Source organism: Scomber japonicus, chromosome 5 (assembly GCF_027409825.1).
Source record: "Scomber japonicus isolate fScoJap1 chromosome 5, fScoJap1.pri, whole genome shotgun sequence".
In the NCBI taxonomy this organism is placed as follows: domain Eukaryota; kingdom Metazoa; phylum Chordata; class Actinopteri; order Scombriformes; family Scombridae; genus Scomber; species Scomber japonicus.
This window is the reverse complement of record NC_070582.1, coordinates 6,173,017-6,195,909: the sequence shown is the minus strand read 5'-3', so window position 1 is coordinate 6,195,909 and position 22,893 is coordinate 6,173,017. Positions and strand designations below refer to the sequence as shown.

General features: G+C 39.4%; 1 protein-coding gene across 1 annotated transcript; it reads left to right on the top strand.

Annotated features, from left to right (window-relative positions):
* Positions 1-16,795: 16,795 nt before the first annotated feature.
* cav2 (caveolin 2) lies at positions 16,796-19,864 on the top strand. Its single transcript, XM_053318941.1, has 3 exons — positions 16,796-17,002; positions 17,260-17,447; positions 19,680-19,864. Exons 1-3 carry the CDS (start codon positions 16,850-16,852, stop codon positions 19,828-19,830), a joined length of 492 nt encoding a protein of 163 aa, XP_053174916.1. The 5' UTR covers positions 16,796-16,849; the 3' UTR covers positions 19,831-19,864.
* The last annotated feature ends 3,029 nt before the right edge of the window (positions 19,865-22,893 follow it).

Here is a 22,893-nt window from a genome sequence, read left to right as displayed (position 1 = left end):
ATGGATGCTTGGATGTATTGGATCAGTGGATATTGATTGCATTTTTTAAAAAAGTTTGAAAGCAATTCTAGAACACTCTTCTTAGCCATGCAATTCTAGAACACTCTTTTTGGTCATGCAATTCTATTATTTTTCTATTGCATTTGAAGTAAACAAACAAAAGACCAGCTTTATTAACCACACGCCTCACATAAATAAGCAGAATGACAACACATTTATTGGAAAAATCGTTCTGATGTGTTTGCTATATTTAGCGGTTGCATAGTTACACAAATCTTTCTTTCTGTCAAGTAAAAGCCAGGCCCTCACATTCCTCGGCCTGATGGAGGATGGTGGAGCCTAAAAAACAGGCATCTTTAAACAGTTATTCAGAGCTTCCAGTCAGAGCTGCTGTGGTCTGGGATACGTGGGCTGATGCAGATGGAGGATGTGCTGATTCTCATGAAGAAGTTGGGTGTGTCAGACCCAGCCTGTATTTGTGTCGAGGTTTAAAGCATGAGTAAGTCTTTATGGCTGGAAGAAGCGGGAGTGATATAATTTAATATAATCGTCATATTTCCTGGCAAATATACATAAGATATATTAATCACATCTGATTTTGCTCAGGAGGGATTTTTCCTCTTTTTAAAATATTTAACATCTTACTGAATACATATATTGCTGTTTTTAATTCTTTGAAATCAATATTTTTTGATATTTTGTAAATTAATCATGGCATGGGTTTATTTGGAGAACACATGGGCTTAAATGGTGTCACAGTACCAATTAAACCCATGCCAGACTTTTTGACTTTTTCCATCAAATATCTTTATTTTATATCCCAAAATCTACATGAACTAATAAATACATTTTCAAATGAGAGATAAATGTTGCTTGATAAGAAATGATCTCCCTCATAAATTATGTCAGTATCCATGAAAAACAGCTGAACTTAGGGAGGGAGGGAGAAAAGAAAAGAGGAAGGGAGGAAGGAAGGAACAGTCAAAACAGACGGGGTCAATTTGACCTGGGAGGACGACACGAAGTTTAACTAATTGCAATAGTTACATTAATTATTGCCAATAATTGCCAGACAGACACTTCAGTGGCACATGTAGCCTCCAGATACCCCTCTAATTTATAAGTGCACCTCTGGTCAGCTCATATGGACCCCAAAGTACTCCTTTGGTTGGGCCAAACAACCCTAATTCTTAATCCATGTTCAGGCTATATATAACAGCATAAAAAACACCTTTTCATTCATTTCTATGAGGCCACTGCTTGTGCTGATATAAAAAAATGACTACAGTAAGAAACACAAGACATGGAAATTGAGTTGCTAAGTGAGTGATGATTGAGCTGATTACCTTGATGAGTTACTGAAGTATAAAATCAGTATCCTTGGGCGTAATGGTGAGTGATAAGGAAAGACGCAGCATAGAAACACCGAGTCGAGTTAAAAGCTACTTACCACACAAGTAGTCTCTAAAGCTATACAGTTATTATTTGGCATTATTGTTTGCCAAATCATATAATTTCCACAGTCTGGTAGCAAATGTTGCATAGCCTGGTACTAAGCCATATCTAATTGGGAAAAAGGAGCTGATTAAGCCTTCAAACTCTGCTGTAGGTGCAGTGGAAATATCTTTACCTGATGTTATTACAGATAAAATAAAATACAAAGCCTGAACAAACAATATAACAAATGATCTCTAACATGCCTGAACAAGCCCACCGAGTGGTTTAATTACATGTTATTATGCATTTCCAATAAAACAAACGCTTGTGCCACAAGGACAGCTCAGAGGCAGTGGAGTGTGTTTAGTGTATCATCTGGCAACAGCCGAGCAAATAACAAATGATATGGAACAAGAGTGAAGAAACTTGGCACCATTCGATTCCCTGGTATTATGAAAATGTGCAGCTGTGCCATTGAGTGATTTCATAAACAGTTTCACCTCTGACACAATGTGCACAAAGGTTCGACTGTGCTGTTAGTGTCTGGAGATGAAGTCTGACTTGCAGATATGATGGCTTTTTTACATCAGAAAACAAGTTGGATCAAGATAAGACGCATGATCAGTTTATTTAAGGAGTCGTGATCTGATAAGGACGAGGAATGATCTCTCAAAGAGCTGAAAACACTGTATTTTAATACTTGTACTTTAATTGAGTTTATCTATTTTTTGCCATTTCTATCAGTCAAAAGCAGCGTTCATAGGGAGATTGGATTTTTAGCCATGCTTTTAGTGTAGCTCTATAGGAGACAACTTTTTAATGCCATAAAATTTTGTACAGACAATCGTGAAATATTCTCATAGGATGTTGGTTGGCATTAGTTCAGACATGACCACATAGTTTAAAGCTTGAAAAGATGGATTCTCGTGTTGTGATCTAGTGAATCCAGCTGCCTTGTTAATTAAATTGAGCAAACACCTATAAATTCACATATTTCCATATTGTGATGGACATTTAATTATTGTATCTAAAAAATTAAGCACTGTAGGACACAGAAGTCAGACGCCCCTGCTGTAATCAGCTGACAGCCTGCTGATTTAATCAGCACTCATACTGTATCAGTCACACACCCATCACAGCCGTTCTCACTACAAGGCGGTTCATTTTAATAAGATCCTCCTACACTGATCACTGCTACACCAATGCTGAAACTCAAGCTTTGCCTCCACCTTTCTGGTTCAGGGTCCCAACGTTGCTCAAAGGTCAATCTGGAAATCAATGTCTTGACTTAGGGCTACTTTGTATAAGGGTCCTGCATTGCACTTCCTGTTTTAGCTTAGCATGCTGCTAGCTCATCTTAGAGTGGAGTGGCAATAAATGGTTTAATCTTTGATGAGAGTGTTCCTGATTAAAATATACTTATTCTTGCTTTAAATACATTTTGCTGTCAATACATCTTTAATTTACTGTAAATACAATTATTAATGCTTTTATTAATACTTTACATTGTGGTATGTTTTACTAAAGTAGGGATTTGAATATTCCTTACACCACTGCTCATTGCAAAGAGACTCTTTTCATTTAAACAAAACCTCTTCTAAAAGTTGTTTTGAGCACTTTTGTGTGCGTGTTAGAGTTCTTTGATTTAATATTTCTGTAATTAAATTCTAACCTGAAGCTATACATTTTTTGTGCTTAAATACCCCTTCTTAAAACGAAGAAAGACGGGTTGCCAATTGTTCAGTTGACTTGTCAGCTTTGGCTGACTCAACACTAGAAACATTGTACCAGTGTGGTACTGTGCATGACCCAACAGCTGCTATGCATACTTTCCAATGGTGTCATCCTTCATTTTCACTTGATTTGCAGCCACAAAATAACTTTCAAGGGGTGAGAAAAAAAACATCAGTGTCTTTCACCTGGTTGGAGCCAACACTCACCACTTAAGAGAGTAATTCTCTGTCTACCATCCGTGAGAGTAAATTACATCTCATTGGCACGAGGCATGAAATCTCTATCAGTGCTGGGATGACAGGGTGTTACCGACAGATTAGAGGGAATGCAGTGCGAATAATGTTGTTACTATTATCTCTTTGTGAAACGTGTTGCATTAGTGAATTTGTAGTTTCAATAAAAACAAGCGTAACAACCGAAGACACGCGCAATTACCCCCCCAACTCCCCACCCCGCCTTGGTTTCTGCCGTTCTGGATGTTTATATTTCAGAAAGGGTAAAAAAAAACATGACATAAGCAGGTGCACACACACACACACACACCTCTTGTTCAGCATGAGGTAATATTTTCCATTTTTAAAGTTATGAACCCTATAACATGATGACACAAGAGTCTGTTTAAAAACTAGAGTTCCCAGAAAAAGAAAAACCGACACATGATCAAAAAGCTTTTCAAATGCTTTCCTGACACTAACACTCTCCAATGTGATCAAAGCAACAATGCTGACTTTTCCATAGTGCCATTTGATAGATATTTTCATTCACAGCTTCACACAATAGTCTGAATGTATGTTGTCTAAATGGCTGCCTTCAGAGAAAAGTCATTGACCTAAAGTAAGTATGCACTGGCTGCATGACTCATTGTGTGTTCTTAATACTGGGGCGATTTACTGTATCATTGAGAATAAGATATTACAGTTAATGTGATATTGATACCATAAAAAAAGAGATGAAAAGCACTGATGTCTGGTTACTTGCTATATCATAATGCAGCAGCTTCATTATTAGTTTAACAAGTTTTACACCAATGTAGCTTTCACTAAATCTAGTGTTTTTTTATTGTATTCATACAGGATACATACTATATATAAAGACTTTGAACCTTATATCACACAGTCTGTGACAAGTTACACTAACTGCTAGTTTGTTTTCATCTGGGTTTGTTTTTATCTAATCATTAACTCTCTTGTCATTTCATATCTTGCCTCTCTCATGCCAGGCAATCTACTAATTCACCTGGTTTTCCTCGTCTGTCTCCACACCTGCAGCCCATTTGCTCATTAGCCACTCAGTATATATACTAGTCCTTTCTCACTTGCGCCCTGCTATATTGTCATGTGTGTTACCTGCTAAGCTCACCAGTGTTTCTTGCCTGCCTGTTTTTGGACTGGTGTGCTCACACTAGGCCATTTGAACCATGTCCAAGCATGTTGATCCCTAAAGTTTGGCTCGTTAAGCTAGTGTGATAACTCTGAACCGTTCCTCAGTTGGGCTCGGGCAGCACGTGCGATCTTTAACCGTAATGTCAATGATGCGACTGTCCCATTAAATTGATAAGGTTCTCTAAGCCACAAGTAAAATTATGAACTGCATTGTGCTGTGTGAGGGTGCTGACCCTGCCTCAATTTAAGTAAGATGAATTTCCCTTGCAACTTGCATGTCTCTTTGTTGTGCTTTTGGGTTCTCATCTGTCAGTATCAAATCACAGTATCATAACACAATAAACCAATTACATTATTTACCTCTTTAATGAACACAAGAGGCAGCATTGGCTTTCAGATTTGGTGTTGAGTGAAGGAAAATCACATCAGAGCTCAAACTGGTGGTATGAAGTGAAGAGGCCTCTCTGCAGTTTCACAGCAGCTTTCACACTTCAACAACTGTACTGATTTATCTCCAACCTTTGGTCATGAAAAGCCCTTAAATTCAAACAACCTGCATTTGAGAGCTGCTTTGAGATGCATTTGCAACAGACTCAGAGTGGCACATGATCAAGGCCTGAGGTTGATCACTTGTCAACATGTGGCGCACTGAGGGTTATGCATGAATTAGCTCTGGTTGACTTGGGCTACCTACATTACAACTATTAACAAACCACTCACCCCGAGGGCAGGAGGGCACAGTTGTTGTTGTTGTTGTTGGGTTTTTTTTAGCCAGCTATATCCTCTGTGACAGGCGCACACATGCAGGTTTATCAAAATCTAGCGCAACAGAAAACTGCTTCTATCAGCTTTTATGATGTTTGCTTTGTACTGGTGATAGCAGCAGATGGTGCCTGTTCATTTCCCACAAAACAACAGGAAATGGTATCACCAAGGTAACGAATATGTGGTGGTATAACTGACACATGATTATTTATTTTGAATATTTGATGGCATCAATCTTTCAAAAAGAGATGTCAGAGAACCAGTAGTTGTGAATTAAACAAATATCTCATAGCCAGCACCCACAGAACAACAACTCCTGGATTTATGTCCACAGTTTTTTCTAATAACCTAGAAAGAAAGAAGAAAAAAAAAGCAGCGACTGGAGAAGTTTGAAACACACAGGGACAAGCACAGAGCTGTCTGTGAAATTCTTGGGATATTTTCTGGTTCTGAACTTTGCAATAAACTAATTCTCAATTATTATTATATCCAGTCAATCATCATTACAAGTCGATTACTTTTTCCATCCGTTTGAAAGTTTGATTAAGCAGTCTCCAAGCCATGAACACTTGTACATGCTCCAGTGGTGCCTCACCTGGCTGGCCTGGACCCTTCCACTACGGATATACAGCTGAAAGGGGGCAAAGAATACCAAAAAGCAAAGCAGAGCTGCATTTCCACATCAAATTCATTATTATCTATATCAACACACCTCAGTCTGTGAAGTAAATGCAACTTTACAATGTGGCTTCCTTCACCTGTAGCACATCCATTACTTTAGTAAATCAGGAGATCATTGTGTCACCGTTACCATGACAACTCAGCCAAAAGAAAAAATAGGTAGTTTTGTGTTCAAACTAAAAATTTGGGGTGAGTTTTTAATACTGCTTACTACTTTTTTTATGTAGTATTGCAACATCAATCACAAGTATTGTTGCTATGGTTACTCGTAATGTAATAGGCTTATAATGTACCTTGTTCAATAAATAAGAACAGTAGTTGACGTGATAAAAGGATTTTTGTTTGCACCTGTCAGTCATCATACATTAGCACTCTTTGTGATATAAAGTATGATTAAGCAAATTATTCTTAAATCCCTTCAGGCTTTTAGAGAATCACTTTTGTATTCATTTATACAGATTGGCCTGTTCTCAACTGTATAATAAGTTCATGCGAATTATGACTTATGCAGTTCCCAAACACAAAGCAGGCAAGTTCAGAGCACAAGGACAGATGACACCGACAAATACTCCGTTTACCGATGGCGTCCAACATGTTGCGAGACAGATCTGGGCTATTTTGGAAAATGGTTTGAGGGGCTTTCGAGCTTGTTGTGAAATTTTTCCATCGCTCAGAACAAATGTGACAGTCAGTGCCTCACTATGCCGGGGCCTGTCAGGACATTCCTTCCCTCCTAAATCCTTCACCCCCCTCTCATCTCTCCATCCATCCACCACATGTGAAGGCTGAGCAGAGAGAGAGGTGCACAGACAACGATAAAAATACTACAGACTTCTATTTTTGATCCTGTAAATGAGAACATTTGTACTTTTTGAAGTCACTAAGTAAACGTAAAGCTTTTTTTTCAAAGTGTGTTTCGACTTGAGTTGCGTTCAAGACACATTGAGAAGTAAGTTTTATCTGCTACCTACTTTATATTACCTTGCCTACTGTTCAACTAATTTGTTACCCAATCAATATCCGGCACTTGCTTTATAGCTATTAGCAGGGGCGCATTAACATCACTGGAGGCCCCTTGGGGGGGGGGGGGGGGGCTTTCGGCGTCGCATCCATAGACTGTATAAAAGAAATGGACGTAACATCCATGATGTCACCCATTGGTTTGTGGACTGCTGCTCGGAAGCCAATAGTTTCGAATCTAGGCAGCGCCATCTTGAAAATTTCAGGTGCATGCTGGGAAAAATAAAAACACGGATTCTACTTATATGAGCATGAGGCGGAGCCATGGGCGGAGCGGGGAGGTTGCTATGGTTGCGAGGGCTGGATCTCGAGGACATTTTGCAATCAACCTGTCAATCACGATGTAGCCACGCCCTAATGCATACACTGCTTTATCGTCAAATATAAAATCAGGGAGGCCAAAATGTCCCAAATGAACATCATACTGCATTGAAGAAGGCTTTAAACTAGCGATTGAGACCATAAACACATTTTGAAAACGTTTACTGAGGTTAGAAATCAAGTGAGAAGTTGGTGAATTCTCCATTGACTTGTATAGAGACGGAAGTCCTTTTGACACCAAAACGGTCGCCCCCTGGTGGCCTTTTGATAGAATGCAGTTCTAAGTTACTTCCGCGTTGACCTCATCTCAGAGGACCAGAACTCCCTGCCTGGTCGCACCATCCCCATCACTTTTACCACCAGATGTCACTGTAGCGTCATGTGCGTTACAGTCAAGTGTTCATTAGCCTCCATAATTATTCTCAATTTTTAGAGGCCCCCCCATGGTGGAGGCTCTGGGGCTGTAGCCCAGGTTAGCCCGTTCATTAATGCACCCCTGGCTATTAAAAGCAAGTGACATTTTTTAGTTGGTGTTAATCTGCAAATTTAATAATGTCACAAGTTTCAAACTGTGTTTACAAAGTTTGGTTGAAATGTTTCAGTTCTTGTTGCATTTTATGGAAATGATGAGTGTCTGACTTCTATTCTCCTATTAAGCAACTCACAAGTCACATGTCAACAGTGATATCAGCAAAGTAAACATCTCAAAGGGATGTTTTGATATTCTTTTCACCCCTTGGCAATTTCTTCTAATCCTCAACGTTGTTTTCTTGCACATTCAGTGTTTGTGTGTCTCTTTTTAAAGGTTACCCTGCCGGTGACCTGAAAGGGTTGATGAGGTGTGGTTTAGCTGCATTTACAGTATGTCTGTGATCATTTGATGGCGATGACAATGATTGTAATGAAGAAACTCAAATGATTTATGATTTTTAAGGATTGCTTGTTAGCTTGCCAGGGAAAACAGAAATGGAAGATGATAAATGGAGATATTGAAAGGTTGGTTTCTTTATTTAACACCAGACTCATTTCCTATGCATCTTTTGAGTCATTACATGTTATTTCTGTGCCTTTGTGATATTTGGACCCTTCCTTCCTTCCTTCCTTCCTTCCTTCCTTCCTTCCTTCCTTCCTCCCTTTTTTCCTTCCTTCCTTCCTTTATTCCTTCCCTTTTCCCTCCCTCCCTCCTTTCCTTCCTTCTTCCTCCCTCCCTCCTTCCTTCCTTCCTTCCTTCCTTCCTTCCATCCTCCCTCATTTCCTTCCTTCCTTCCTTCTTCCTTACTTCCTTCCTTCCGTCCTCCCTCATTTCCTTCCTTCCTTCCTTCTGTCCTTCCTTCCTCCCTCCTTTCCTTCCTTCTTCCTTCCTTCCTTCCTTCCTTCCTTCCTTCCTTCCGTCCCTCCTTCCATCCTCCCTCCTTTCCCTCCCTCCGTCCTTCCTTCCGTCCTCTCCTTTCCTTCCTTCCTTCCTTCCTTCCTTCCTCCCTCCATGTTGCATTTATGTGTACTTTAATCTTTTCTTTATGAAAGCTGTATTGCGTCTTCTAGATTCATGTTCTGAGTCTGGAGTCCTTGATTGCATTTTAATTTAAAAACATACAACTGTGTGTCTGTGTGTGTGTGACTGATGCATGCAAGGCCTTTGTTTGACTTCTCCAGGGTCTTTCCCTTACTTAACAGAACTAATTCTTTGCCAGAGAGCAATGTTTCATTATTACTGGAAAGAATTTCAAATGAGTCACTAAGAGCATCAGAGAGAAGCAGAAAATTGCCATTGGGTAAGCCCTTCATTCGCCAGGCTGGTTGACTCTGCCATCTCTGCCAAAAAAACAAAAACAGTTTAAGGCAGCTTTAAATTGATGTGATGCAATTAACCACAGAGAACAGATTATCACGTCAGGTTACGAAACAGTCGGTAACCTCTGGCTTTCCTTTCCCAAACAGATGCTCCTGTCAGTGTATCAGCACACAGAACTCATGCAAACCGCTCTGCAGCCATTCACAAACACATTCATGACAGAATTTACATTTAACAGACAACCTCATACAAACATTTAACCCTATAAAGATAAATATATGACAGAACATGTTTACCACCTGTGTTCTCCCACATAAATATAAGCATGTAGACCACACACACATGTATTTATACACATATCATCACATAAGCTGGACTCATGACCTCTTAAAGATGAACCTCCTCCCAGCAAGAAAAGCTACTTAAATAAATTTAACCTGACATGCTGTATATTCACTTTTCACCCCAGTGGATATTTAGAGTTTAAATGTACGGCAGGTTTCATTTATCATATGTTTTCACACACACACACACACACACACACACACACACACACACACACGCAACGTCTCAGAGCCAAAGCCATGATTTGTTGCAGGCATAATTAGCTTGACGTCAGTATTTTAGTGATTTAAGTTGATTTGTTTGCAATAAATCACAAGAAAGAAGTGATTTACATCGAGATCTGGGGAATGAATACTTTATTTATTAAAAATGGGATGAAATCATAGCAAGTTTGGTAGATGTGATCAGCTGTTTCTATTCTGTTTTGTTCTGTTGTTCTGTTCCTCCATCCCCCTTTCTTCCCTCCTTCTTTCCTTCCCTCCTTCCTCTCTCATTTCCTTCCTTCTTCCTTATTTCTTTTCCTCCCTTCCTTCCTTCCTCCCTCCCTCCTTTCCTTCCTTATTCCTTCCTCCCTTCCTTCTTCCCTCCCTCCCCTCCTCTCTTTCTTTCCTCTGTCCTTCTTTCCTACCTTCCTTCCTCTGTCCTTCCTTCCTTCTTTCCTTTCCTCCCTCCTTCCTTCCCTCCTTCCTTCCTCCTTCATTTCCTCCCTTCTTCCTTATTTCCTTTTCTCCCTCCTATCCTTCCTCCCTTCCTTCTTTCCTCCCTCCCTCCTTGTTGCAGGCATAATTAGCTTGACGAATACTTTATTTATTAAAAATGGGGATGAATCATAGCAAGTTTGATAGATGTGATCAGCTGCTTCTATTCTCTTTTGTTCTGTTGTTTCCTTTGAAATCATTGTATGATGGAATTTGAGATTAAGTTTGAATATTTACATAAATTTGAGTGCTGGAAAAAAATGTTGTAGGTATTTGCACAATTTAGGAGACACACACGCACACACTTGTTCCCTCACTGTCGTCAAGGTGATGTGTGTTTCAGACTACAGAGATGAGAGTCCTTTTGGGTGTAACAGGAAATCCCTGTAGACTATGGGGTGCACTGATATCATTGTTCCCCCTGGAAACTCTGGGACAAATAAGCATTTGTTCCTCATGAAGTCAGAGGAAACATTCCACGCTGTCCCGCATTAGGATACAGGTCCTCGAGGGAACGCCGCCCGGGATGTCCTGGAATGTGGCTGCTTGGTGAATTCATTAAATGAAACCTGGAAGATCGAGACGCTCGCAGTGCCAGAGGAAGGTCAGCCGCTGACGTCTGTAGAGAAGCTGCAGCAGTTCAACACCTGGACACAAACACGAACATGTATATTCACTGTTTCATACTGACATAAACAATAATAATGGGAACAAAATTAAATAGTTTAGGAGGCTCTATTCTAGTATTTTATTTCTCTCTTTCTATTTTTCTGTACTTTGTTTTTATCATGGGGGGGGGGGGGGGGGGGGGGGGTAATTGTATGTTTTAATGTTTCCATGTGTTTACTATTATTGGGTTTTATTTTTATTTCTCAAATTGCATGTTTTTATGTTTTATTTCAAATTCTTACTGTTAAATGTTTTTATGTAAAGCACATTGAGTTGGTAACATTTTATATTACAGGTATTTCACAGTTATTTAATTTTTAGGATATTTTACACAAAGGTGGTGAAATTTGATACAATTATAAGAAAAACTGAAGTTAAGTGTTAAGTTGGTTTAGTTGGTGAGGACCCACTCATTATATTTGGGTTCATATGTAACTGTTAACTTAATAAATTAGATCCTAAACAATTCTTTAACTGACAGAAATGTACATTTGAGTGTTTAAAACAATATATTAGATTGCAATCAATACGATCATCAGTTTCGGTAAAACTTAATGTTATGAATCCCTTACTTTCCTACTCAAGACACTTCTCCCATAATTTCATATGAGTATCTAAACCATACTTAGCTGTCAATCAAAGAATTGTTATTATTAATATAATACACAAAAACTTTACTTTTAATGTAAATATTTTGTTTACTTTGAATAAATTGGTATTAATGTATGGATATTATTGTGTTTGTGTTTTTCCCCCTGCAAATATTTTAGGTTTTGTGTTCTATCTCTACACGGTGAGCTATAAAAAAAGATTTGATTATGTGTAACACTGGCAGGAGTTACTTAAAAATCAACACTCTTTACAGTAGTTTCTTCAACATGTAGTGTTAAGTAGGCTTAACACTGGAAGAAATGTTATTTTTATAACACTTAACTCTTCAGTGTCAAATGTGAATAACTCTATGGGTGTTTTTTATCACACTCTATGTTCAGTGTACATTTTACACTCTGTAGATAGGGACCATATGTTCACTGAGGTAGAGTTGAAATTGACTCTTTAAGTGTTATATTCACACTGGTGATTTTACTGTGAACGTTCACTTGAGCTCTCTGATTAAAAAGATGTCTTCATGCTCATTACGCAAGAAAGAAGTGACATGTAGAAATTAAAGCCAAAGTTCATCAATAACTGACTCAGGGGTCTGCCTGCCTTAGAGGAAGAGTTAGCAGAACTCTTAATAAGAAGAATGAATGAGTGGAGGGTTAAGACCACAGTGTGATGTATTTATGGGACATACAGTAACGCTGCAGCTGTTTATAGCCTCTGGATAAAAGAGCAGATGACAGACGAGACCCTGAGGGAGAGGGTGTAAATACTTGCTGAAGTCCAGGGGGCATCAGCCACTTCTCTCTGTGTGTGTGTGTGTGTGTGTGTGTGTGTGTGTTTCTGTTTGTTTGTGTGTGTCCTACAACTACTACTTGTATCTTTGAAATGTGTTTGTTCTTGTTGAGATTGCGTTACAGGATTGTCATTCTATCAAAGAGTGCATTTTAACCTTTGTGTCGTCCTCCCGGGTCAAACTGACCCCTCGTTGTTTCCTCTGTCCTTCTTTCCTACCTTCTTCCCTCCTTTCCTCCCTTATTCCTTCCCCCCTTCCTTCTTTCTTCCCTCCCTCCTTCTCTCTTTCTTTCCTCTGTCCTTCTTTCCTACCTTCCTTCTTTCCTCTGTCCTTCCTTCCTTCTTTCCTTTCCTCCCTCCTTTCCTTCCTTCTCCAAAATGCGAAGGATTCATGAATGTGCTCACGATAATTCACGCAATCGCTTGTGTTGATCTGATGGTAGAAAGGTCAAAACATGCTAAACACATTCAATATATTCATCATGGTGCTGAAGTCCAGCGTTATGACCTGCTGGTGGTCTTGCAAATATCATCACATTGTTGGTATTCAAACTGTAACACAAACCAGTGGCAATAACTTCCTCTGCTGCTCTCCCCTTTACACTCTCACATACTCACATGTCAACACTGTCCTCCCACCCCATCTCACCCTCAGGCCAGCCTGCCTCATCCCCCCCTCCCTCCCCTCCCCTCCCCTCCCTCTGCTGAATGCTTGTCTGTCCTCTGTGTGTTAATCCAGGGGGGATTGTGGTGTTGTGTTGACACCATGCTCTGGGCTGGGGATCACCCTGATTGCTCTGAATGCTCAGCATCTCTCTGTTGTGCCTGCTGTGTTTCTGCTTCGCTGTCACTCACTGTCCTGGCCTACTTTTTGTGTCTCTGTGCGTTATTTCCAGGACCCGGTGTCTAAACAAAGGAGGGTGTTGTTTACAGGTTGCCCATAAAAAGGCAGGAAGCTGGACCTGCCGCATCAACAAATGAGATGCAAAGTGCAGGACTGCAAGCAGACAGAGCTTTTAAAACATTTTAGAGAGACTGACAGGAGGATTTAGATTTTACTGGTCGACTGAACCTCAAATCTAAGAGTCAGTGATTTTCTTTCTGTGTGGTTATGTAATATTAGATTGAAAACCAGCAAAAAAAATCACCATAAAAGTGTAGGAAGCTGAGCTGAAACTCTAACTTGAAGAAAATACAACAAGTCAGTTAGCTCAGTTCATAAATGTCTCAAAAAATAATACTGCAATTTATATATTTTATACTTGCAATATATGTTGAGCACAATATATATATACACACACATTATAATATGCTCAGGTCAGCCATAACATTAAAACTACTATTGTGTAGGTCCTCCTCATGCCCCCAAAACAGCTCTGACCCACTGATGCATGGACTCCAAAAGACCTCTGAATGTGTCCTCTGGTATCTGGTGCTAAGAGCAGATCCTTTAAGTCCTGTAAGTTGTGAGGTGGAGCCTTCATGGATTTGAATTGTTTACTCAGCACAAACCACAGATGTTCAATCAGATTGAGGTCTGGAGAATATGGAGACCAAGGCAACACCTCTTTATCATCTTCCTCAAACTATTCCCGAACACTTTTTTGCAGTGTCGCTGGGTGCATTATCCTGCAGAGAAAGGCCACTGTTGGTTTGCAGTAATGTTTAGCTAGGTAGTATGTTTCACTAGCAAGGACCACACCCACAACATGATGCACTTAAACGATTTATTAAGAAAAACGATTGATGAGCATAGTTCTTCCGTTGCCGGCTGCATTTTGGGGATGCTCGTAGGAAGTCAACCATAGCACCCAAGCATGGAGGACCACCTCAGGACCCTATGAAGGAGAGGAAGAAAAGGGAAGAGAAAACAGGGTGGGGTGGGGTGGGGTGGTGCAGAATACGAGAGTGGAAGGGGAGTATTTATAAGGAATTGCCAGAGGCGGGGCAGTTGTGGTGTAGTCCTGCTTCTGAAACTACTCTCTATAAGCTTCCTGTCAAAGTAACATCCCCATGAACACCAGGACCCAAAGGTTTCCCAGCAGAATGTCGCTCAAAGCGTCACACTGCCTTCTTCCCATAGTGCATCTTGGTGCCATCTCTTCCCCAGATGAATGAAGCAAACACACCTGGCCATCCATCCATGTCACATAAAAAGAAAAAAGTGGCTACCTTCTTCCATTGCTCCATGGTTCAGTTCTGATGGTCAGGTGATCATTGAAGGCATTTTGGCGGTAGATAGGGGCCAGTTTTGATACAGTAGCTCTTCCGTCGGATCACACCAGACGCTCTAGTCATTGCTCCCCACGTGCATCATTGAGCCCTAAGCACCCATGACCCTGTTGTCCTTCCTTGGACCACTTTTGGTAGGTACTGACCACACACTGGGACACTGGGAAGATCCCATAATACCTGCCGTTCTGGAGATGCTCTGACCCGGGTCATCTAGCCATCACAATTTGTGCTTACGCTTGCCCATTTTTTCCTGCTTCCAACACATCAACTTCAAGAACTGACTCTTCTGTTCTCTTGCTGGTTAATATATCCCACCCCTTGAAAGCAATGTTATTCACTTTGCCAGTCTGAAAACCTGTGCTCTGAAAACTCTGGTTCTTTGGCCCGTGCCCACTGTGGTTCTGCTTAACCAGAGAGATTGTTAAAGCTTCCAGTTCCCCTTCATGGATGATAGCTGGACATGGCACAGCTAGTCAGCCCCATGTAGTGCTGCAACAAAACCATGAGCATTTTCTTCACATGCCATCACTGTAAAAGAGACGTCTGTTAAACTGTTGACAGGACGCCTCCATCCACAAACAAACAAGCTCATTTATTCTTCTTTATATTACAGTTTGATGTTTTAAATCATGATGGTTTCATATTTGTAAAACTTTTCCAGAGACTAGAGAAGCTATGTTTATATGTGTGGTGTCATCTCAGCGTAAAGTCCTGAGGCCTGGACGAGGCCAGGAAAAGACACTAATGCACATGTGCAGTGAGTTTTACTACGCAGAGGCAAAAGCAGGAGGAGGGAAAAAATTATTTTTGGCACATGTGCTGAATGAGCTCTATCTTTAGTATCCTGCTCTCATAATAGATGCAGAGTATGCACTACAGAGGTTGTATATATCCATTTTTGAAGACTATACTTCTACTTCATCACATTTCAGAGAGGAATATTGTATTGGATGCCTGTTCTGTTATTTTTTTATTTATGTATTTTAATTAATTAATTAATTTCATCACTACTGGTGCCACCCCATGTACTGATGTACTGACATAACATACTCCTGTCCTTGTCTGCTGTCTGATGTCTTGCAGTTATTGTTTGTTTGTTTATTATGGGGTTTTTTTGTTTTTATGTTTTTTTTGTTTTTTTTGTTGTTTTTTACGCTGGAACTGCTCAAACTGAATTGCTCCTTGGGGACTAATAAAGTTGTTTGAATTGAATTGAAGAAATATGGGGTTTTTTTTATTCCATTATTTGTTTCCGTAGTAGATTTATTTGGCAGTTGTAGTTGTGTTATTTTGTAGTTGAAATTTTACAAGATATGTGAATATGCAACATGAGATACTGTATATAATTGGTGGGTGAAACTTTAAAAAATCCACTTTTTGGGAACACTGAAAACAGATATGCTACAGGGTTTTAGAAAATTCCCTCAAACTATATATGATATACTAATTTGCACAAGGATATATGTTTATATGTATATGTCATATGTATTTTAAGAAAAAATGTATCCTGACATTACATGTAAAACCTGAATACCCCCCCCCCCACACACACTCCCCCCAAACACACACTTACGTGACTGTGTGTGCATCCCACAGTTGTATAGTTGTATAATTTCCTGTGTTAAACTCATCATGTATGTTGCTCAGGGGTCGCAGGGTAACGTCAGGTCTCTGTCCTCAGTAACTAATTCACCTTCAATGTGAAACAGTGGTCGCCTGAGGAAACAGTGTTGCTTGTTGTGGTTCCTTTTTAGACATCTGAAGACCTGCAGTTATTCCAACAATGTTGGCTCGCTGTTCAGAGCATGAAACAACCAGAGAGCAATAAATCCAAAAAGCCTAAAAAAAAACCAAATTTGTGCTAAATCAACTCAACAGGTAGAACAGTGTGTGCAACCAAAGTGCTGTGACAATACATGTGGGTGTTTTTTCCCCACAACACAAGGCATGAGGGAAAACTTTAAATCATCTTTTGTGCACTGTATTTCAAACTTAGTGGTTACATTATCCAGAACATTTGTGTTAGAAAAAGACTCATCTACACTAACCCTCCTTTTTTGGAGAACATTAGTATTTTAGGTATAAAACAGAATTGCCTGCAGCTCTAATCATGTTTAATCACATGCTGATGGGTTGGGTTGCTAGGCTTGCATGGCTCACGGAGGCCAGTACACTGCACAGTAGCGTCAGTCATCACTAAACTCTTGAAATGGTCTGGGGAAATGACTTTGAGCTTGTTGTGTCTCCTCTGCCCCACACTGCGTTGCTTTCCATACGGGGCGGGGTGCTGCTCAGTCCGGCGCACAGAGCAAAGCGCCGATATCACCAAGCTGCTCTCCCTGCACCGTCTGCCCCCCATCTGACTGGAAAACATGGGTCTGGAAAACGAGAAATCGGACACAAGTATAATTATGGACGAAGACGAGTTCAATAGATCCATAGAGCCCATTCTGTCGAAGAAAGGAAAGGTGTACTACTCAGAGGCTCCGGACCGAGATCCACACGATATCAACGCGCACTTGAAGGTAAAGTCTTTATCTCAAATTGATCTTTAAAAGTAAAACTACAACAGGTAGCAGCTGTCAAGTATTATAATCTACGGTTACAAACTAATGTGACCGTATTGTTTCCATTTAACAAACTGTGAGATCTGAATCGCGAATACCTGGAAGTGGCTGCCTGCGCGTAAATCCATCATCTCCAAACACCTTCCTGCCAGTGTGATAATGTTTCTTTGAAGCTCATTGTGCGCCCCTATAACTACATTTATATGACCCTACAGGTTGGTTTTGAAGATGTCATCGCAGAGCCTATCTCCTCTCACAGCTTTGATAGAGTGTGGATAGGAAGCAACGCAGTGTTTGAGCTGATAAAGTTCATCTTTTATCGCTTACTGACCACGCTGCTGGCTGTCCCCATGGCTTTCATCCTCGGACTGGTCTTCGGGGTGCTCAGCTGCATCCACATCTGGTAAGGAGAAGTCCTGTGCTCAGCCTGTAGGTTTCTGTATGTTGCTGTTTTCTGTCTGGCACATCTGGCACTGTGCCAAATGCAAAACTCTTTTAAAAAAACAAAAAACATTTATAAAATAGCACACAAATATGAAATTAGATGAAAAACACATTATATTAGTATGATAGTGTTATGCAATTATTACAATTATTATTAAAACACTAGTAAATACTAATAAAGTATGATTACAGTCCCCTGTGGGAACATTAAAGAACCATTATGGGACTTGTCCTTAGAGGCCACTGCTTCATGCCTATATATTTATTCAGGCTCACAAGGCAAACATTGACACAAGTTATTTATACAGTTAACGTCACATGCAGTGTAATATTGCAAGATTTGGTCTGGGTTTTGTTTTCGTTCTTTTATTTGGATAATTATGTCATGCGTATGTCAGCCATTTGCTCCTGCATTGAGTTAAACCAGGTGCTTCCAGGTTTTGAATAAAAATCAGGCAATACATGCATCTGTTTTCAACCACAACCCCCTGAAGAGTCCATCTATTAACACATGATGAAACAACATTTCATGCCAGGAGGTAAATACTCTATGGAAAGTTTGGAGGGAATGCCAAGTAGTGGAAAAAAACGCCTCATTGCCCTTTGCCAGTTTCAAGCAGCCATACAAGCCTATTTTCAGACCAGAGTGGGACATTCTTCTGATTCAGATTTAGACAGCAGACTTACTTTCACATGACCTTTCACCCAGGTGAAGTCACAAGCTCGGGATGATTCCTTCAACCACAGTGTGTGTGTGTTTGAAGGAGGAAGTCACCGCAGGTATTCATCAATAGAGGACTGAGCGGTGACGCAGAGATGGTCAATACATCTGGTATGTCAGGAAGGGAGATCGCACAGAGGGGGGTCTCTGCTTCAAAGGAGAATACAGCTCTCACAACACAACTTCACATTTATGTAATACACTGGATTGTAGTTCTGAAGCTGTAAAATATGGATAACATATAACAGTTCTTTGCAGAGACAAATTACTTCTCAGATGAGTAAATAAGAAGATAACAAGCACAAGGCATTAATTTAAAATATGGGTATTAGAATATAAATATATAAAAGTGTCAAAAAACTCATATAAAACACTCCAGCTGACTGGAAAATGTTTGGAATTTGGCTCTACATGTGTTTTAAGCTATTCTGCAGAAATATCAAGGGGTATCAACACAGATACAGATGTGTAGAAAAAGCTTTAAATTTTAGATTCATGACAAGAAAAGAGTGCAAAAAGTTAAAATCACAGCACCTTGAGAGTACATGTTACAGATAATGAAGTACAGTAGGTGTCCCTGGAATTAATATGGAAGACTGCAAACACCTTTTTTAATAATAGCTTTATAGCCATAAATAGTACACACTCATTTATATTGCCACATTGAGCTCTTTTTGGATGCAAGGACAGAGGGTCGGCCTTGTGACTGTGGGCTGAAAAGTCTCCTTGAGCTAAGAAGTGAATCTGTAGGACAACAATCACGCTACTGTGTGAACCAATAAAACCAGCAAAACATTAGAAAATGTATTACAGTTTGGTTTAATTCCAAGAAGCACACTTGTGTTAGAAAAGTCATCAGTGTGAATCACCAGAATGAAGGTTTTATTTACAGCTAATTTAACCACCTTAAAAAAACTGAGTCTCAATCCTTCTCCGAGTGATCTTGTTAGGAACGGGAATGTGATTTTTACCAACTACCCCTAAAATTAAAGATTTCATGGCTACAAGGAGACGCTGACCTCTAATTGCCAGCAGTTCCCCAAGCTTAGTTTAGCTTAGTTTAGTTTAGTTTATTTGGATCCCCTTTAGCGGTTACCCAGGCAACAGCTACTCTTCCTGGGGTCCATGTTTAAATAAATACAACCAATTACAATTACAATATAACATAAATGCATACCTTAGAGAGCCAAGCAGGACAAAATAAGGCTGGGCCGATGCATTTTACGACATTAAAACACTATAGTTAGGGTTTGGTTATAGATTGAGGTAGAAACATGACTTGGTTAGGGTTAGAAAAAGAGGTTGGGTTAAGTGATGGACATAGGGAATAATCTTCGTCATGGTTTAAATATCTAACGTAAGTATCTTCTAAGACCTGGTAAAATATTAGTCTCAATTAACCAATCCTTCTCTTTTAGTATGATTTATCAGTGACTGCTCTTAAATGATCTTTCAACCTCATTCTTCCAGGTTGGTGATGCCTGTGGTCCAGAGCATCTTGATGCTGTTACCATCGATCCAGGTGGTGTGGAGGAGCCTGACAGACATGTTCGTAACGCCGCTCTTCCACAGCATGGGAAAGACACTGTCGTCCATTCATGTTAAAACCACAGAGAACTGATGCAGACACCTCTCTGTCCCTGAGGAGAGAGAGACATGTGGGACCGACCGGAGCCAAAGCTAAAAGGTGGTGAATAATACTTGTAGGGGAATATGTGGGCTCTTTATAAAGTCATAGTATAAAATCCAAAGGACGTGAAACAGGTGACTGCGATTAGTGATAAATTGATAAAACACCTTGGTTTTAATACAGGTCATTTTACTCCTGATCATGTAATAACGGAGATCACATTTGGGATAAAACTCGTCTATATTTGGATGAAAAGTGAACACTTTTACATATCAATAAGTTACATTTAACTGTTTTCACCATAATTTGAATTAATATAGTTCATCATGTAGTTTGGACCTGCTGTTCAAATATCATATATATATATATATATATATATATATATATATATATATATAACCTGAATGTCCTCACTTCTCAACCAAATTTAGACATGTTTTTAACCCAGATGCTGAGTCGTCATTTGACCTACAGACCAATAAACCCACGCTTAGATGTTTATGATTAATAGATTCATCTCTATAGGAATGTAAGTGGTTGATGATAAACATTTTGCCTGTGCTGGACTTTATGAGGAGCTCATGTGCACCACCCAAAATGGAGTTGTTTTGCTGATTGTGACCAAAAAAAAAAAAAATTCTTGTCATTCCATTACTTCGTCGCTGAGACAGAGCGTAACATTGTTGTTAGTGCTGAGTTGCTGAGAGATGTAATATTTCTGCTTTTTATATAGATATATATATGTATGTATGTATGTTGTATATATTGCGAATAATTCAGCTAGTTTGAATGAAATGAAGTTGAATGAATCAGTAGTTCTGCTATAGAGAAACATTTATAAGGATATTAAATGCTAAGATGCAGCTTGTTGCACATCTGCAGGCTTATTTTATCTGCTGTGTTGATCTCACAGTGCGTTGGTAATAGGCGACTATCGGGTATTTGCTTTAGTATAAACCTAATATAAATAAACTTGAGATAGACTAAAAGATATCATTGAACATGGATTGGATATCATCAGAGGAGTGGCTAATTTATTATTTATATGCAACAAGCAATTCTTCATTGGCAAACATGATCTGACTTAAGAGGACTTCATTTGAGTGACTTCAGTGTGATGAAGGACACATTTTTTGTACTGTGTGTTTGGTTGAAGCCTCGGTTGACCTGAGATTCTGGTACATGCTTATTTAATTTAACAGAGGTGCTTGTTGTTGGACACAAAGCTGCTACAGTAGTTAGAGAGCTTTTTTGATTTTGATTTACTTACAGAAAAAACGAAAAAAAGGAGGAAAAAAACTTGCAGAAGAAATCAGATTTTTGACCTTATTGATTAGCTAGAGTTAAGTTTGAGGTACCAGCCTGCACAATCTCCTCTTGCTAACAGCTGTACTGTACAATCTTAAAATTAAAAGTGTCACAGTAATTAGGCTGACTGCCAGGGATTGTACCAATGAGAACAATCACACCTTTGATAAACAGCCACATACTGTATTTATCTAAAGGCATGTATGTATCTGTCATCATTGGATCCTATACTCCTCATGTGATGGATGTGAATGCAGTCATAAGAAAACAACTTCAACTTATAACTCAAGATACATATTTTAAGCTTCAGTAATACATTATTTCGGCTAGAGCAGCAATCAATGATTATTTTCATTATTGATTAATCTGTTGATTACTTTCTTGATTAATCGATTAGTTGTTTGGCCTTTAAAATATCAGAAAATGGTGAAAAATGCTCAAGATGACATCCTTAAAATATCCTATAAAATATCATCAGTTACTCAACTCAACACTAAGATGTTCAGTCAAAGTTATTCAATCTACTATCATAGACAATCTATAGAAAATATTCACATCTGAGAAGCTGGAGAGAGAATTTGGACATTTTTTTTAACGATTAACCATAAATCAGTTATCAAAATAGTTGCTGATTAATTTAATAGTTGACAACTAATCGATTAATCGACTAAATATTGCAGCTCTAGTTTTGGCCATTTGGGTGCAGAGGAACTCCACAACAAGCTGAGAAAAACACACATCTCTGACATATTAAAGCCATGGCTAACATCCAACAGACACAGAGCAGCACTGGCAGTCATTTGAACATGTGTTTCTATCTTTTTCTTCTCTTTTCTTTTCTTTTTTTTTATACCTGACTATTAAGCTACTAGATGTTCCACTTTTATTGTTGTTGTTTTTTGCTAACTTTGTCTGTTGGCTTTTTTAATGCTGGACAGGTAGCGATATAAAACAGGGTTTGGGGAGAGTAAGAGGCCTGAACCACACAGTAAGCTAAACTAATAATGTAAGCGTGCCATGAAACCAAAACTAATAATTAAATATTAATAAGTGGAACCACCATGAAAAAATACATAATAGCTACTGAGAGAGAGAGAGAGAGAGATAAAAATGAACACTACTAAAATACACATCCTCTATACAGATATATGAACTAACATGTTTATTACAGTCTACACAGTTTGTAGGAGATTTGAATCGAGTTGTTACTAAACATTTCACTTAAAGTCCGTGTAAAGTCAATTCATTGATTTACTTCTAAACATATTATACATGTTGGAAAATGGTTACAGAAAACATGTGAAAAGGCTGATAACTATGCAGTACTGAATTATGGAGATAGAGCCTTAAACTGTTTCTCACTCGCTAATTTTTCCTGATTTTCTGAGCCTGCAAAAAACGGGCTACTCCATGACATAGTGGAGTACCCTTGGTCCCTTCCCTACTATATAAGACCGAGAGTCTGCTCTCCTCAGTGGTTAACCTGCCTAGTGGCCAGTTATTGTTACTACATCTAACACTATTACTACTACAGTCTACAGTTAGCCATTTAGCTGAGTTAGCCGCCGAGCTAGGAGTCGAGTTAGCCGCAGAGCTAGCCGCCGAGTTAGTTGCCGAGCTAGCAGCTGAGTTAGCAGCAGAAAGCTCTCAAACCTAGCGTCCATGTTTCTATTAGAGGTGGTGACTTTGATTGACAGGTGACACTTGGTAGGGGGCGGAGTTTAAGCGGCCACGCCCACAGTGTTA